Raw genomic sequence first — 17,380 nt, 5'->3', positions numbered from 1 at the left:
CTTTCTGAATTTGCTCATGCCACACCATTTTTTTTTTTATTGAAAAGAAATACATTGGAGAACAGAAACAGCTCCTACCCATGCTTGATTTATAACATAGAAATTATAATATAATAATGGATATCCAGAAAGTATAAAACAATTCAGCTACATAATGACGTGAATCATTCCCAAAATATAATTATATGTGAGCCTCTTACACATGTACTTTAGTATGTGTAGAAATTCAATGAAAGGTATGAGCTTGCTTTGTCTGGGTAATCTCATTTATATTATGTTTTTTATTTGAAACAAACTCATATCCTCACCAAGCCACAGAAGCCTTTCTCTTTTCTGATCTCACATTTGTCAGAGTTGAAAATCCCTGTTCACAATAGGATGTCATGGAGCAAAAAGGTAAAGGGACCCCTGCCTGTTAAGTCCAGTCACAGACGACTCTGAGGTTGCGGCGCTCATCTCGGTCTATAGGTCCGCAGACAGCTTCCGGGTCATGTGGCCAGCATGACTAAGCCGCTTCTGGTAAACCAGAGTAGCGCATGGAAACGCCGTTTACCTTCCCGCCAGAGCGGTACCTATTTATCTACTTGCACTTTGACATGCTTTCGAACTGCTAGGTGGGCAGGAGCTGAGACTGAGCAACAGGAGCTCACCCCGTCACGGGGATTCGAACTGCTGGCCTTCCGATCCGCAAGCTCTAGGCTCAGTGATTTAGACCACAGCGCCACCCGTGTCTTTCATGGAGTACTGAAGAAAAATAGCCAATGCTTTTGAAGAAAGGTGTGGATACTTGGCTGTATAGGCCTATACGAAAATATATATATATATTGATACGATACTATACTATATTATACTACACTTAAATGCTTCCATGTTTCTTTGATTGTCCTTAAATCTTCCGGCAACGCTTGCCATCCTCTCCTGCCCACACCCTTGGAGAACCACTGCCTTACCTAGAGCAGCAATTGGGGCTCCCATATTACCCAAGGGCCAGTTACCTTATTTTGGCATCTGAGACGGATTCCGCTTCTCACCATTCCTAACAGGAATGGTGTAATAATAAAAAACTAAATAGCTAACAATTTGCTGTCCTTTTATGATGCCCAAAATTTGCCGTCTGAGGGCAACTGTTTCACACTCTCTAATGATAGGGCCACTCTGTGTGCCCTGTTCTATTTCTTGGAAGCTTATACGTTTTATTAAATAAAACCATTCCTTTGACGTCTTCCACGGCAAATTTAACTTATGAGTGATAAAGCATATGGAATTCAAGTAGGCATGAAAAAAAAATCTGTTAACACATCTAATTTTGTCCCTGAGCACATTGCAGATGAAAAACTAAATATTCATTTCCTCTTCCAGCAAGGGATTTTTCTCTACTTTTCCAAGGTTATGAAGAACACCAATTGCTAATCAAGTATGTCAGCGAGGGTCTGGATGAAGATCTAGCTCCAGACACATACGATACAATAGTATGGATGATACGCCTTTCTGTAGTGAAACTGCAATTCACAACGCTTTAGAAATCCCCTCATTGAGTCACTTGTGACTTCTGTTTGCAAAGAGTTAAATGTATGGTTGTGGGTTTTTTTTTTTTAAACTGAATCCCCCTAGTGGTGCAAACCTCCAGGCAGTGTGGAATGATATCATTCTTGTCATCAAGCTGGAATGCATCATAGGGTAGAGCCGTCCAATCAGGGCTCTGTGTGAGGGTTTATATAGAGATATTATTTCCTCTGCAGAACAGTCAAAGTGAGCACACTGAGAGGCTAAGCCTTCGGCTATCGCAATATCATCACAGAGCACAGCACAGTTTTGCCACTGTTGTTCCATCTGGTAAGTTCAACACATTTAAGTCTTATATTAAATATAATTATATTAACTATTGCCCACACACAAGTTTTAAAGAGCCCAGTTGAATGATGGCTGCAACTTTTTAATGCTTGAAGACTTTATTCTCTTTTCAGTCATCTCAAAGCTTTATTGTTGTGTTGCTCCCTCTTAAAGCAATACATGCCTCTTTGCAAGAGGCTTGCTTGTACATGCAGAAGAGTCTTGCAAGGTCTGGAATATGTTTTTCCAAACAAGATTGGCAATTTTAAAAGAATAGAATGCTGTGATTCTACTTAACGTGAATATGTCTTAGTTATGCGTGTTTGCTTGTGTTTTAATACAACTTATTGAATCTTTTCCTGCTGTAATACGGTCTGTTTTGGTTTTGAACCTGCATTAGATCTTAGGAGACAATATCTGATTGCAAAGAAACTGTGAACGTTTGAGGCTAAAGGCTAAACGCAATTTCAGTGTGTTCTGACATGTCAGTTTCCATCCAGGCAGTTTTGTCATTGCTTGAAGCTTTGTATGGCTTTGGATTTACATTCCTACAATTACGCCGAGTGCTTTTAGAGAGAATGGGGTAGACTTCTACCTGCCAGTTTTTGAATTTTTAACTGCTGATGAAAGACACGCAAGCTATTTTTCCAGCGCCTCTCATCTTGCTGTTCTGTTTGCGACCGTCCGGCAGGATCTGGTTTAGGGAGTCAAATGCATCTATCTTGCATTTTGAGGCAATTGGATCTGCCTTTTAGATTTCATTGGGATTGTGCAGCATTTTCAACTTGCACTTAGAACTTCGGTCCTGCAGACCATTCGGGCAGGGGCTGAGCAGGCGCGAAGGCAGCGCCCTGATGTTCCGACGTGATTCCTTGTGCCCAGCTATTGCCAACCCTGCACCTTGATCCCTCTGCACTGCAGGCAGGCTCAGGGACTGGGCTGATGCTTCTGGGAAACAGAGAGTGTGCAGCATTGTAGCTCAGCAAGCCAGCGCTCTTTGAACAGGAGCCAGCAAATAAGCATTGCAGACATGGCCGTAGTAAAAGCAATGGGCAAGCTGCCATTGACAAAGCCAGTAGTCACACTTCTCATTCACATATAAGGTGTGCAAATACCTGCCCTGTATCTATGATAGAGGGCTTGATGGGTATAGATACAAAATGGACAGGAGAAGGGCAACATCTATACCCTCCAACATATATCTGGTGAAAATAGGGACGTCCTATTCCATAATAATAATAGTAGTAGTTGTAGTAGTAGTAGTAGTAATTATATTATTTATAACCCTGCCCATCTGACCGGATTGTCCCAGCCACTCTGGGCAGCTTCCAACATATAAAAAACCCATAATAAAACATTTAAAAACTTCCCTATATATAGTATAGTGACTTATCTCCTTGGCTCGGGGGGGGGGTGTCACCCAACTCCATACTCTCCAACATTTCTCCAGTGAAAATAGGGACGTCCTAAAGAAAAGCAGGACATTCCAGGATAAAATCGGAAACCAGGATGGCTTCTGCAAATCCGGGACTGTCCCTGGAAAATAGGGTCACGTGGATTTTCTGCAACATCAGAAAAGGGAGAGGGCAACACCTTGATGCCTAAGAGGGACCGGGTGGTTGATATCTTCCCAATGAGTACTTCCTGGGCAGGATTCAGTCTCAGCAATATTTATCGAGCAGGTTTGAATTTGCACATAATGCAACCAATTTGCCTATACCAGTGAGCAATGGTTGGGTTCTTTTTCGTTTTAATTTGAGCAGGTGGCAGCCGTGGTTTGCTTGGTTTCAGCGCAGCTGTGCCCTGCCTTGGATAAGGTCTGGAAAGGCGCCACTTACTTGTAGTAAGAAAGGTGTATCTGAGGAGATGGTCCTGTCGGGATTCCAGCCCTCTATAGCTTGGTGTGAGTCACATGCCAGCACAGGGTGTTCACCTCGTAGACATGCAGGTCAGGGATCGCTCCACTCAGAGAGTCAACTCTGCGTGGGTGTCAGTGGCCAAGTGAGCGAAAGTCAGGCAGGGAAAGCAGAGGGGGAAAGTGACAACCTGCACAGTGATCAGCACTTCGATCACTAGGAAAGCTGAAGGCTGCTTGAAACTTGAGAATGTATAGCAGAAGCAGGACAGAGCAAGCAGATAGGCAGTCCTGAATGCAGGAGCTTGCCAGCATAACAGGACATCCCTATGCAAGTTTCTGGATCCCTCGAAATTTCTGTTCTCCTAATGCAACTGTTTTACAGCCCAGTACTGTAAATCGTGAGATTCAGCAAGGGTTGCTCCTAAGTGAGTGTGCATAGAAGCCTGATCCTACGCTTTCTTACTCAGAAGTAAGTCCCACTTTTGTTCAATGGGATTTCATTTCGCTGCACTTTTGCTTTCCTGTTTTTAACTTTGCGAAAATTACAAACTGGAGGTGAACAAGTTAAAACTGATATTTTAAGTCTCCATCATCAGCCTTTTGCACAGCTTACCCCTTAATCCTCAGTTTCAACAGAAGGGCTGCCTGAATCAAGCAGGTGGTGGTTTGTCACCAAATTTGGCAATAGATGTGCCCGTTTATTTCCAAATGCCTTCCTGAAACGTTGCGCTTTGTCCCTACACGCAGAGATGAAATAACCTCAGGCTTTTTTGAGAATGAGTTCATCCCTTCATGAAGTTAAGGCGCCGGCTTTTAATGGAGCAATCTCCTGCTATGTGCGCGCACGCTTTCTGTAAGAAGAGAGGGGAATCTCTGCCAGATTGATTTAAAGCTCAATAATTATAGTCTACCACTTATACTTTGAAATCAAATTAACAAATTGCTAAATACTGGCAGCCTGCTAAATGGTGTCATTATTGGTAAAAGGAGAGCACTGAAGTTTTTCTTCATTCACAGCACAATCATATCCTCGTCTGTTTGGAAGCAAGCCTCACCGAGTTATTATTATTTATTAAACTTATATACCATGCTTCGGCCGGGGATTCCAGGGCCACTTACAGTGTAAAGCCACAAAACGCACAACATAATAACAAACTAAACAATACTCCCACCATAGGATTTACTTGCAGGCCAGTGTGATTACAATATGACCAGTGTTTAACCTGAGACTGACATACCCTCGCAGTGTAATATAATCCAAAACGCCACTTAGGTAGGAGTATGTTTCACATAAATCAATGGGGCATTTTCATATCACATATTTAGAACAGGGGTATTGCATTAGTGCAGCTCTTCTCCGACATAAAATGAGCTAAAGAGAACACTATTCCCTCAAAATGCAAAAACTGAGGAAAGAGCAGGATTTTGTCTTGTGGAAAGGGGGTGAAATTGCACCACAAATTGCCTGTTATGCTCATTTCTTGTGATTAGACAATAGGCTGGCGACAGATGACAGAACTGAAGGCAACTTGATACTGATATTGTTGCTCTCGGTGTACACACATTTCTATTATAATTTCTGGCCGAGCAGGTTTTCAGAACACTACAGACATCTGTGAAACCTGTTTACCAGTGGTGCATAGTAGGATGACGGGCAACGATGCCTTCAACTTTCTGGGAAAAACTCGCATCTGCCTCCAGAGCTAGGACCAGGGCTGGAGCCACTGTGGTGGATCAGAAGAGCCTTGTGTGTTGCTACCACGTGTTGGAGAGAAGACCTCTCCTCATTCCAGAGGGGAGGAGTTGCGGGCGGGGGCCGTTTCCCGCGCTTGCAGGGGGGCGTGTTCGGCCCCCTGCCTTGTCCCCTCCTTCCTGCCATGCCAAGCCCCATAGCCAGCCAATTGGGCTGGCTGGCTGGGGGGCGGTGGCTGGATTCAAACAGCCAGGGAAGCGCCATTTCCAGCCATTCTGCACAACTTTATGGTATTGGCGGTTAGGCATTGGAATATTCAACAGAGGATGTAATATGTGTTGTGTGTTGGAGGTCAGGTTGTGCCCATCACCTACCTCCTAGGGGTATCCCTTTAAAGGGATCCGGCGGTCGTGGATCCTGTCCGATGCCCTGCTAGTGGCTAGGGCCATGGCACGACCCCCGGTGACATCAGGGGAAGCTTCCAGTTGAATTTGCATCAACAAGCTCCTCCCACTGGTTGTTAACCCTCTTGTCCAATGCCTAAGCCAATACCACCCACACGCCGTAACCAATAAAGTTGTTGCCTTATTTTGCCCATTAACCTAAAATATTGTGTCCGTGTGTTTTATTTACTCCACGTGGGTGGTGGGCCATCGACCCGCAAGGAAGCACAAAGGGTTAAGGAGGACCTGGCAGGTGGGACCTGAAGACATCATCCTGCTGATGGTTCTCCCTTGATAGACATCCTCAGCTTCAACCTGAGTTCGGAACAGGGGGAGAGCAAAGCAGCTTAACCCATCCCCTCGCCAACAAAAGGCTATTCAAGTTGGACAGAAGGGGGGGGGGAGAGAACCAATTCGGTCCCATCTTTGTTCCACATTACAAACCTGGGGTTATTCCTTTGCTTGCAGAAACCTGTGTAAAGAAGAACCCAGGAAGTGAACCAAACTGGTGGAAATAGGAACCTCTTGCCCAACACGATGAAGTTACTCATCACCATCTCTGTAATGCTGAGCGTTCTCGTCACAGACATAGCATCAGTAAGTTTTGCAACCATGGCAGGAACTCCAACTGACAAGTGCTTGTGCTTATTTCCATGTTTGACCATAAATGCAAAGCTTCCTCTTTCGCCCATGGCCCAAACCTATTTTTAGCAACTTGTTTCTTTTTTGAATTACTGCTGGTACGTGCAGGAGGTTGTACTCTGGGATATATAATCTGATAAATACTTTTAGATATTTACAGTATTGTTCCCTCAATATTCCCTTCCTTTTGATCATGGGTGCATCACCTCTCTATCCTTTCCATCTCCCAGTCCGTACAACACACACACACACACACACACACACACACACAAACCAGACTTCTTCCTCTGCTGTCCTCTCCTCATTTCTCTGGACTGCTTCTTCCAACCTGCCTTTGAAAGCTATCCATTCTCCCCTTGCTTTTTCAAGCAACTGTCTAGTTCTTTCCCAAACCCTTGGTTCTTCTGCTTCCTCCTCCACCTCACCCTTCTGCCTGCTTCTCTCTTAGATAATAGAAGACTCGAACCACACGCCTTCTGAATAGTTTCTATCCAAGAGCTTTGATTGCACTTAATAATGATCTCAGGGTCAGTAGTAAGTAATAGTAAGCAGTGAGTAGTAAGGAATGAGACAGGCTTTTAGGTTATGCTATGCTTTTAATAGGTTATGTTATACTTTGGATTATGTTATGTTTTAATAGATTATGTTTTAATAAGGATGAGAGTGTTGGAGATATGTGCAAATGTGTATGGTAAATCCGGTCTTTGGGTGTTTGATTTTCGTTGTTGTGTATACTGTGTATATACGGACAATGACAATAAATAAATCTCAAGATTACCGGTAGATATGATTCTGCCTGCCCCACCCTATGTGACTTAGCTGCAGCTTAGCTGTGGGAGGTCTCTTCTACCTGAAATTATTTGATATGAATTATGGAACAGATACATACATACATACATACATACATACATACATACATACATGTAGTCCAAGCCACTCCTGATTTAATGCACAGCAGAGCACATCTGCAGAAGCTATCCATTATATATGATTGGACTACAATCTGCCCCCACCAGTATGGACAGTGGTCAGGGATGATGGCCCAACAAGATCTAAGAATACCATGTTGGTTAGCCCTGCTAACCAACCTAAAGCTTAGCAAAATCATCTGTAAGAAACTGCCCTGCCTCTCAGGGTTGTTATGAGGGAAATGAAAATAAGGGGAGGGGGAGTTATTTAGGATCACCTTCATCTAAATAATGCTTTCTTATTTTTTCATTTAGAATAACTTGTGTCTGTCATTGTTCCCTCTTAGTTTCACCACTGGAAGAAAGATCGCAAGCTGGGAAGCAAAGCTAAATATGAACATAAAGGTAAAGAAATCTTTGCAGCTTTTTGTTGACACCTGAAAACTGCTGCTGCTCTTTTGACAAAGTGGCCAAATTCCTTGTTTTGCACCTCTGATAGCCCCTTCTTTGAGATAGCACCACTTAATCCTTTCATCACCCTCTGCTTTCTCGCTGCAATATCTCCTGGCTATTCCCCTCTCTCAAAGAGACATTATGATTCCCATGGAAGTAAAGGCAACGGATGGGGAATCTGCAGCAGAAACATCTTAATTGGGGACCTCTCCTCCCTCGGTCTTCTTCTTCCACAAATTTTAAGCAATACATAACTTATCTAAATTTAAAGTAACATCTTTCTCCAAGTCGAAACAAAATAAAAAATAAAAAAATTCCTTCCGGTAGCACCTTAGAGACCAACTAAGTTTGTTATTGGTATGAGCTTTCAAGTGCATGCACACTTCTTCAGCACACAAAAGCTCATACCAATATCAAACTTAGTTGGTCTTCTTTTTCTTAGCGCAGTCTTCTGGATGGGGCTGATGGGAGTCGCATAAAATATCTAGGGGGCAATAGGATGAGGAAGGCTGTCCTTGAAGAAGGGGCCCACTGAAGTTTTGCTACGCATTTGGATGTGATGTGGTGTTTGGCCTACAGTGTGGCATACTACAATTTCCCCACAATGTCTTGTTTGCAGGTTGCACCTGTCTGAATGGAGGAACCTGTGTCTCCTACTACCTCTTTTCTGGAATGAGACGTTGCTTATGCCCCAAAGGATATAGTGGAGACCACTGTGAAATCGGTAGGTGATCACTTCAAAACTTGTTTCCTTTTTTTACCCAACGACCTTTAGAAATTAAAGAATGCCAATAAATCCTCCAGTTTTCCGGAACAGACAAAGCCACTCTGGACAACCCCCCCCCCCCCGAAAAAAAAGAAACAAGAGATTGGGTGGGAGGCTTATTGAGCTGTAAACCACTTTGAGGGTTGAGAACGGGTATCTGAAAAGGTAGAGTAAAGATCAGTGCAGCAATAAGGATATTGTTTGACCTGCACAATCATCTCGCTTGATGGAATGATGACCCTCTCCCTCCCCGCTCCTGTCCACTGTTTTGTGGGTTCTCCCAACTTTCCAGAACAGTTTTGGAGGAAGCACAGGGGAGTGTGCAGGGGGAGGAGAGCAGAAAAATCCCTGTTGTGCTAGTGGGAGCCCTCGAGCTGGCTTCTACTAGTGGAATTGGTTTGCTGAATCTGGCCCAATAGTTCCAGAATCCAGAGGCAGGGTCATGTTAGTCTGTTGCAGCAAAACGGCAAAATCTCATGGGGCCCACTTCATGAAATGTATGAAGCGCTTCCCCGAATTATAGGTTTATATACATATGGTTGGTGGGGTGGGACTGTAAACCACAAAGTCAGAGAGAAATGAAATGCAGAGAAGTATAGACACGTTGGGCAATAACATCCTGGCGCTGGCAAGTCAGTGAGCAGATTTAACATGATAAAAATCCTCTCATGGAACCTCTCAGCTGCCAGTTCTCCATCAGCACGGACAATCCTCTTGTTTTCTCGACAGATGCTGAAAGTCGCTGCTACACTGACAACGGGGAGGACTACAGAGGGACTTTGGCGGTGAATGAGAAAGGTGAAAGGTGCCTGGATTGGGACTCCCCTTCGCTGCAGAGATGGCCTTATCATGATGGCATGGAGAATGCCATGAGACTTGGGTTAGGAAAGCACAACTTCTGCAGGTAACTGAAACGCAACGGAATGTACTGCTATAGGTCCAGCTGCCCTATTTTTCATTTCTCCCCCCAACCCATGGTTCCACAGTTGCCATGTGCTTTTGAATAATAATGCATCAAATCATCTGACCGGCATTCCACAAGAACATCAGCTGTAGTGAATTACAAGATCTTGTACTTTTAAGAATGGTTAGGGTTTCGTTCCCATTATCTTTGTTGATGCAAACTAGGATTCCGTATGGTTCTCTTTGGATGACAAGGACAAAGTATAACGAATAGTTGAGCAAATAGTTATACTTGGTACTTTGCAGGATTAGTGCCCTGCAGGAACATTTAACTAGCATTACTAAGAATATAAGTGAACTGGATGACTTCCGCATACAGTACTATGGCCTACATTAAGTGGAGACATTCTACCGACCCCTGTAGGTGGGCATTGGTATTACTGAGGATCATTCTTTTGAAGGCAATATTCCGCTGTTTTTCAGAAATCCAGATGGCCGATCCAAACCGTGGTGTTACGTTAGGAATGGTTATCGAACCTCTTCAACATCCTGCAAAATCGACGTATGCCAAAAAGGTATATTATTTATTACCTAGAGTGCCAGATACTTATAAACTTTTAAAATCAAAGCAAAGTACACAGCAATCAGTTCAGATTCTGTTTCAAGGGGCAGAAAATTCTGTGCGTCCGAAAGCTTACTTTGCACACAAGTATATAATTTGCAAGGTGCAGTGCAAAGAAAGATGGGGAGCAAGGAATGGAGGTGGACACCAGGATATTCTTGAATAACCATGAACCCCGCAGCACCCCCCTACCCACAACAAATAAAGAGAGCCAGTTATCTATTAATACAAACTGAAGACTACATACAAAATTCCAAATAACGATGGATGCTATAAAATACTCAACAACTGCAAACCACTTGTAAAAAAAAAAAATCCCTTTGAATGAACAGCCTTTCTCAAGTTCCTGCAAATTATTAACTGCTTCTGATTCCTAAGGAAAGGGTTCTTTCCTCAGGCTTGTGAAGATGAAGCAAGTTTGATTAATTTCACCCATCATATAAAGTTTCTCAGGAGGAAGCTATTTCATAAAATTGGGTCCCGATATTTCCCATAGATTCCTGTAATGAGACTCTCATAGTGTGTATTTTTATCTCCACCTACAAACCTTAATCCAAAATGTACCGTACTTTTCTGTGTATTAGACGCCCCCATGTATATTTTGGAGGACTCAGATTTAAGAAAATGGGGGAAGATGGCTCAGAGTTGTTGAGCTTTTTTTGGGGGGGTTACCCAGGGTTGATTACCTTTTTGGGGGTAATTATTAGCTGTCTTAATACAAAGGAATTTCAGAAATAGACTGGAAAGCAAAGTTGCTGAATTGCAACTAATTACCAAACTTAAAACCATGGAGAGACCTGGTCTGAATAAAGACATTGGATTCTTATCTCATTATACATGGCAAAGCTATCTTTAGCCATCTCACCCCTTGCTTTTTCCTGTAAGACCAATTGCAGTCGTTAACAGTCGTCAACAGGTTTTCCACACCTATCAGCCCATCACCCATTCCCACCACCCTTCTGAGTAATACCCCTCCCCACTCCCTCACTATATATAAGGGTCTGGTGACTTCTGTTTCAGTGTATCTGAAGAAGTGTACATGCACACGAAAGCTCATACCAAAAACAAACTTAGTTGGTCTCTAAGGTGCTACTGGAAGGAATTTTTTTATTTTTTACAGTGGAACCCTGGGTTACGCACGCGATCCATTCCGGGTCGCCGTGCGTAACGCATGCGTGCGTATCTCAAACGCACAACCCCCCCCCGAAAATCCAGAAGTATTTGAGCACTTCTGTGCATGTGCGAATTTGAGCACTTCTGCGCATTTGCGAATTTGAGCACTTCTGCGCATGCGCGAAGTGTGCAGAAGCGTTCTGTGCATCCGGGGGTCACGCACGCTCCAGAAACGCTTCCGGGTTGTGGGCGTTCTTAATCCGAACGTACGCAACACGGAGCGTGCGCAACCCGGGGTATGACTGTATTTGGTTTTAACTTTGGCAAGTTAGCTAGACAAAAATAATTTGTCAATGGACAGCTAGCATGTTCAGTAGAAGGATTTTCACTTAGTGTGCGAGCATTTTATGCAGAGGGAGCATTAATATATATATATATGATCCCTCACCTGCAGTCCTAGCGGTACAAATTCAGGAAGGATGTTTCCATATCATCTGTCGGAAGGTGTTAATCAGACCTTAATCTTGGCCTAGAATTAAATATGAGGGACAGCCAAACTTTGCATATCTTCATGGGGATCTTGCTACCCTGAGGACCTAGTCTTTGTTGTGAAGAGCTAAAGCTATGTTCGTTCTTCACTGGGGCAAATCCTTGAGGCTCTCTCTTCCTTTTGCAGAAGGCACTTGTGGCCAGAGGAGCTTCCGCAAGTACTTCAAGATTGTGGGCGGTTATAAAGCACCCATCGAGTCTCAGCCTTGGATAGCAACCCTCTACCACACCGATAAGAGAGGAGGTAGTCAGTTTATTTGTGGCGGTAGCCTCATAGATGCGTGTTGGGTCCTGACAGCAGCACACTGCTTCGGAAGCAGGTAAGTACTTCACAATCAACTTTTTCCTTTTAATTCTCCACTTCAGAACTGTTTTCTAGTTAGAGATCCCTTAGTCAACATCCTGTACTATGAAAGGGAGGGATTTTAGCTCGCTGGTACAGCATATGCTCTGTGTGCAAAAGGTCTCATGCTCCTTCTTCAGGTAGGGTTAGGGCAGGCATAGGCAACCTTCGGCTCTCCAGATGTTTTGGCCTACAACTCCCATGATCCCTAGCTAACAAGACCAGTGGTCAGGGATGGTGGGAATTGTAGTCCAAAACATCTGGAGAGCTGAAGGTTGCCTGTGCCTGGGCTAGGGAAAGACTCCCTTTGCTAGGCCAATGAACTGGATGGGCCAGTGGTCTGGCAGTGTAAGGCAGCTTTCCTGTGTTTTTCCCATTTCATTTCATTATTAGATTATAAACTATCCTTCATCATAGGATCTCAGGGCAGTTCACAGAATAAAATATGGTGGGGGGGGGAAACCAAGTAAATAAGTAACACAAAACAACAAATATGGGGGGGACCAAGTAAATAAGTAAAACAAAACAACAAAACAATACCCCCCATTCCCACAAACACATTTAAAAGGCTATAGAATATTAATCAGCCAAAGGCCTGGTTGAAGAGGAACGTTTCATATATAATGAAGGTGCCACAGCTTTTTCCTCAGTGACAAAATTGACGAATAGCCCAGTCTTAGGATTGTTGAGGGTTGTCTCACTAAAATCAGTGAAGGTTCCTGTCAAGTAAGTGGGTTTAGTATTATATCCCATGGTTGTAGTCCTACACATACTTACTCTAGCTTATTGAATTCTACATAGGTTTACACTGTAAGTGTGTAAGTTTCAGCTGCACTTGCAGAAGTTATCTTTCTCCCAGATCAATAGCTTAACTTACATATATTTTCTTTTGGCATTTATATTGTAATGGCCACTTGATAGCTATAAATAATATTTGCCTGCCGGTGCAGTATTTGTAAGTACTTGTGTGTTTTAAAGAAATGGCTAGCTTTAAAAAAGTTGGCGACCTTTTCAGTTACCAAAGACTCCCCCCCCCCCAGTTTATAAAACCCATCTGTATGCTAAAATTTCACAATCCTATACAAACACATTTTAACTCTCATCCACAAATGTTGTTCTAGACCAGAAGGAATGTACCCATATGATACACTAAGGCTTATGATACACAAGGAGTAAGCGCCATTGAATTCAATAGGACTTACTTCTGAGTGGACATGGTCAGGGCAGCCTCTGCATGTTAGTCAAAAGGAACAGCCATCGAGTTCTATAAATTGTTATAGGATTGCATCCTAAATACTGGAAAACCTATTTAAAAAAACCAAACCAATGTTTAGAAAGTGATTTATTAAAAATTGTAGGATATTGCTACTGCTATATCTTTGTTTACCAAGAAATATATGGAATTAATATATTTGAAGAAGTGCTTTAGAACTTTTTGGAATGAGAAACAGTTTGTTGTAAAAAGCAATCCTTTTCTATAAAAAAAAGTTTTGTGTTGATATATGCTCATGTTCTGCTGGTTCAAAATGAGATGTTCTCAAATGTGTGTATTTTTAAGACAGAATAGCTACAAATGCTAGGAGGCGTGTTAAAATTTTAAGCTTGTGACTGAGGCAGAAAACTGAGCAGACGTGAAAGTAAGAGTGGGAAAATATGCCCCTGTATAAATTTTTCCCTAATCCATGTTTTCATTTCTTTTCAGCACTCCTGACCTATCCAAGCTGACTGTTATTCTCGGGAAGTCTGAATTATACACTGATGATACGAAGGAGCAAAAATTTAATGTTGATAGAGTTGTCATTCATGAGGACTACACACTTGAGAGAACTGATTATAATAATGATATTGGTAAGTGACATCTCCAGCTTCCCTTCTGAAACACAGGCATGTTTTACCCGAGCATGCAAAAAACTGAGGCACAAATGTTGCACCCGAGTACTGCTGCAAAATAAGGGCCCATTTTAGTGAGAAATGGTGTAGCCCATTCTTTCCGTCAAAGAATTCTAGTCATTGTAGTTTACCCCTCACAGAGTTACGTGCAGTGCCCAGAATCCTTTGAGGGAACGAATGTGCTTCAAATGTGCCTTAAAACTATAGTGTGTTACACAGCCTTACAGCAAAACACCTCGTGTTTCATTGTCATATGACATCATCCCCATACTGTATTTGCAAACGATACAAAAATGACTGCAGATGATAGGTTAGGAAAATATACAGGTACGAATGAGCTATCTTCTTTCACCAAATGTTTTGGGGGTGGGAGTTCTATCAGATCATAGTAAGGAAAACACTTCAAGAGTCAGGAAAGATGATTTCTCTCTCTCTCTCAGGCAGTCAAATTAATTTTCCCTGGGTTGGGGATGTTTCACAATCTCTAGCCATTCCTGGAAATGCTCACGAAGTGTTTCTATGGTTAAACAAATTATTTTTATCATTTATCAAACTTATTAGTTGCTTGTCACCCAAAGGCCTTCAAGCGACTTACAGCAAAGAAAAATACACAATACATAAGGGGGAGGGGGGAAATGGGGAATCATGTAATATGTTATATGAAATATTAATGTAACATTTATGGGGGGAAACAAACAAGTAAACCATACCAGCCATATAAATAATAGCAAATTAAAAGGGGTGAGGGGAGATGCACATTAACAAAGTACGTGTACTTTTTATTATTGTCATTAAAATACTCTATTAATTACTGAACATAATAAAAGAGTCCATTTTTAAGCTACATTTTTATCAGATCTCACAATCTAAATTATCAGCGGGAGGTAGGGATTATGCATACGAGTGAATGCAGTAACATGACTACGATCATGTCGTCTGGAAAAGCAGCTGGAACAGATAGCTCTAAACATATATTATTCTGTTTCTAATGAGTTAGTGATAGAAGGTTCCCTATATGACATGCACTCTTTATTCCTTCTTTAGCCCTATTGAGGATCCGATCATCTTCTGGCCAGTGTGCACAAGAGTCAGACACTGTGAAGACCATCTGCTTGCCATCGCAAGACTCGTTTCCAGACAATTTCCAGTGTGAAGTTTCTGGCTATGGAAGAGAAAACAAGAGTAAGTTGACAGACAGCTTTCCCATTCCTAATGCAGATTGCGTGGGATGTGTTACTGGCACTCTCTTGATCAGGAATCAGGAACCGTTAGCCTTCTGGAAGCTGCTAGACTAAAACTCCCCTCATTCCTGACCACTGGTCGTGTTGGCTGGGACTGCAGGGAGTTGTGAGTTCAACAACACCTTGAGTATCACAAGTCCCTCATCTTTGTTTCTGAACCTTGCTAGAGGCCATTCGCTAAGGTTGCATGTGCTCTGTGCACCCAGCTCCACTACAGCTCTGGTTCTGCAACAAACAAACTCATATCCTACATACAAAAGACTTTGTGCTGTGTTTGGTTTGCATAATTTAGTCTGTGCGCCGTTATCCGCTAGACTGAAGAAGAGGAATTTGGGTGTCGTGTATGAGACTATTCCAGTGTGGCAGGCTCTGAAGTTGCTTTGTTTTAGCAATGAAGAAGATCGCTTTAGACTTCACTGAGGAAAATATCCCAACCAACTGTCATGTTTCTGGTTTGCAGCTGACATTTACTTCGCAAGGATCCTGAAATCAACCAATGTGAACCTGATACCCCAGTCTTTGTGTAAGAAATACTATAAGGACAGGGTGACTGGCAACATGTTCTGTGCTGGAGATGAAACGTGGCAGACAGATTCATGCAAAGTAAGTTTCCTTGTGCACATTGTCTACATTTTATGTCAACAGAATGGTCTGGCTAATGCATTCCCTTTCTCTAGAAGAGGCCTAATGCACATCTGAAGATTTATAATTTAATATCCTACTACGACAAACATCTTGCAAGATACATGTTTGCAGCAAGGAAGACAATCTTATTTATTCCGCTGGGCTAAGCCAGCTCCTTTGTAATTTGGAATCTGTTGAAGGAGGATTCCTTGATGCTAGAGCAGCTTTTCGCAAAGTTGGATACCCAAAGCTTGCTGGACTACAACTCCCATCACCCCTGACCACAGGTCCTGGCACCTAGGGATGATGGGAGTTGTAGTCCAACAACATCTAGGGACCCAAGTTTGAGAATGACTGTGCTAGAACTTAAGCTGCCATGGCCACTTCCTTTCCTTGTGTCCCATTACTGTAAAATAGTGCACTAGTGCAACCACAGTGGCAGCAGAATTCCTGAGAGGTGCTTTTACCTAGTTTTCCTCTCTTTAAATGCTCACCATCATTCTTATGTTCCATCAGGGAGATTCCGGTGGTCCCCTGGTTTGTGCAAGCAGTGACAGGATGGTGCTATATGGGATCGTCAGCTGGGGTGATGGCTGTGCTGACAAAGAGAAGCCTGGCGTCTACACGAGAGTCGCACATTACCTTCGCTGGATCGAAACCCACATGAACGGCATCCATTTCAAAAGTTCCTACCTTCCTAAATGAAGATATGGCAGCTTTCCATAGAGCGTGGAGCTGAAGCATGGAAACCGAGCCAAAGAACATTGCAGTCCGTTGAAATGCCAAGCCCTGTTTTGGAGTTGACGGTTCTTTGGTGGCTACCTTGGCTCGAATTACCACCAGGTCAATTCATTAACATTTGTGTCACTGTGTCCGAAGCGGAAACCATCACTGAACAACACACATTCTCCCATGGTGGAGTGGGGAAGCTCTTCAATGTTTAACATTTAAATAAGGAGTGTTTTAGCCAGCCAGTGTAATATACATGTGGCCTTATCTACAGGAGTCAGTATTTCACTTTGTCAGTAGGTGCAGGGTTTTTTTTTTTTGGTAAGGTTTTTAAATTGGCTACTAACGTAATATTAGTGCCATCCAGAAAAACAACTCAGACTCATTTAATTGAATGAGATTTAAGGACAACTGTGCTGCCCTATTGATTCACTATGTGCCCTTAGATCTCTGTGGGGTGTAGTGTCAGGGTTTGTTTGTTTTTTGAAGAAGAAGGAAAAACAACAAGTCTTTGTCATAACCTGAATTTGGAAACCATTTGAGGGCAATCTAAAGCAAAAATCCCAGGGACTTCCTGGGTGTCATCACCCAGGTCAAGAAACAATGAGTTGTCCACAGGAACAGCCAAATATGTTTTCCCATTCCCAAATGGCTCTGAATGTGCCATAATATCTGATAAGTTTGCAATGTTGCAAAGGTTGCTGGGGGGGGGGGGCATCACGTGCAGATTCCAGAACTGCTTCATTGGTGTCCCTAAGATAATGTCACAATTT

General features: G+C 42.8%; 1 protein-coding gene across 1 annotated transcript; it reads left to right on the top strand.

Annotated features, from left to right (window-relative positions):
- Positions 1–1,733: 1,733 nt before the first annotated feature.
- On the top strand, positions 1,734–17,095 carry PLAU (plasminogen activator, urokinase). The gene is made up of 11 exons (XM_033148542.1): positions 1,734–1,833; positions 6,293–6,421; positions 7,722–7,779; positions 8,447–8,551; positions 9,323–9,497; positions 9,980–10,071; positions 11,908–12,100; positions 13,826–13,971; positions 15,058–15,195; positions 15,715–15,857; positions 16,395–17,095. The coding sequence occupies exons 2-11, from the start codon at positions 6,362–6,364 to the stop codon at positions 16,581–16,583; spliced, it is 1,299 nt and encodes a 432-aa protein (XP_033004433.1). The 5' UTR covers positions 1,734–1,833; positions 6,293–6,361; the 3' UTR covers positions 16,584–17,095.
- Positions 17,096–17,380: the final 285 nt, after the last annotated feature.

Source organism: Lacerta agilis, chromosome 5, assembly GCF_009819535.1.
Source record: "Lacerta agilis isolate rLacAgi1 chromosome 5, rLacAgi1.pri, whole genome shotgun sequence".
In the NCBI taxonomy this organism is placed as follows: domain Eukaryota; kingdom Metazoa; phylum Chordata; class Lepidosauria; order Squamata; family Lacertidae; genus Lacerta; species Lacerta agilis.
The sequence above is the reverse complement of the archived record's forward strand: the minus strand, read 5'-3'. Positions and strand labels throughout refer to the sequence as shown.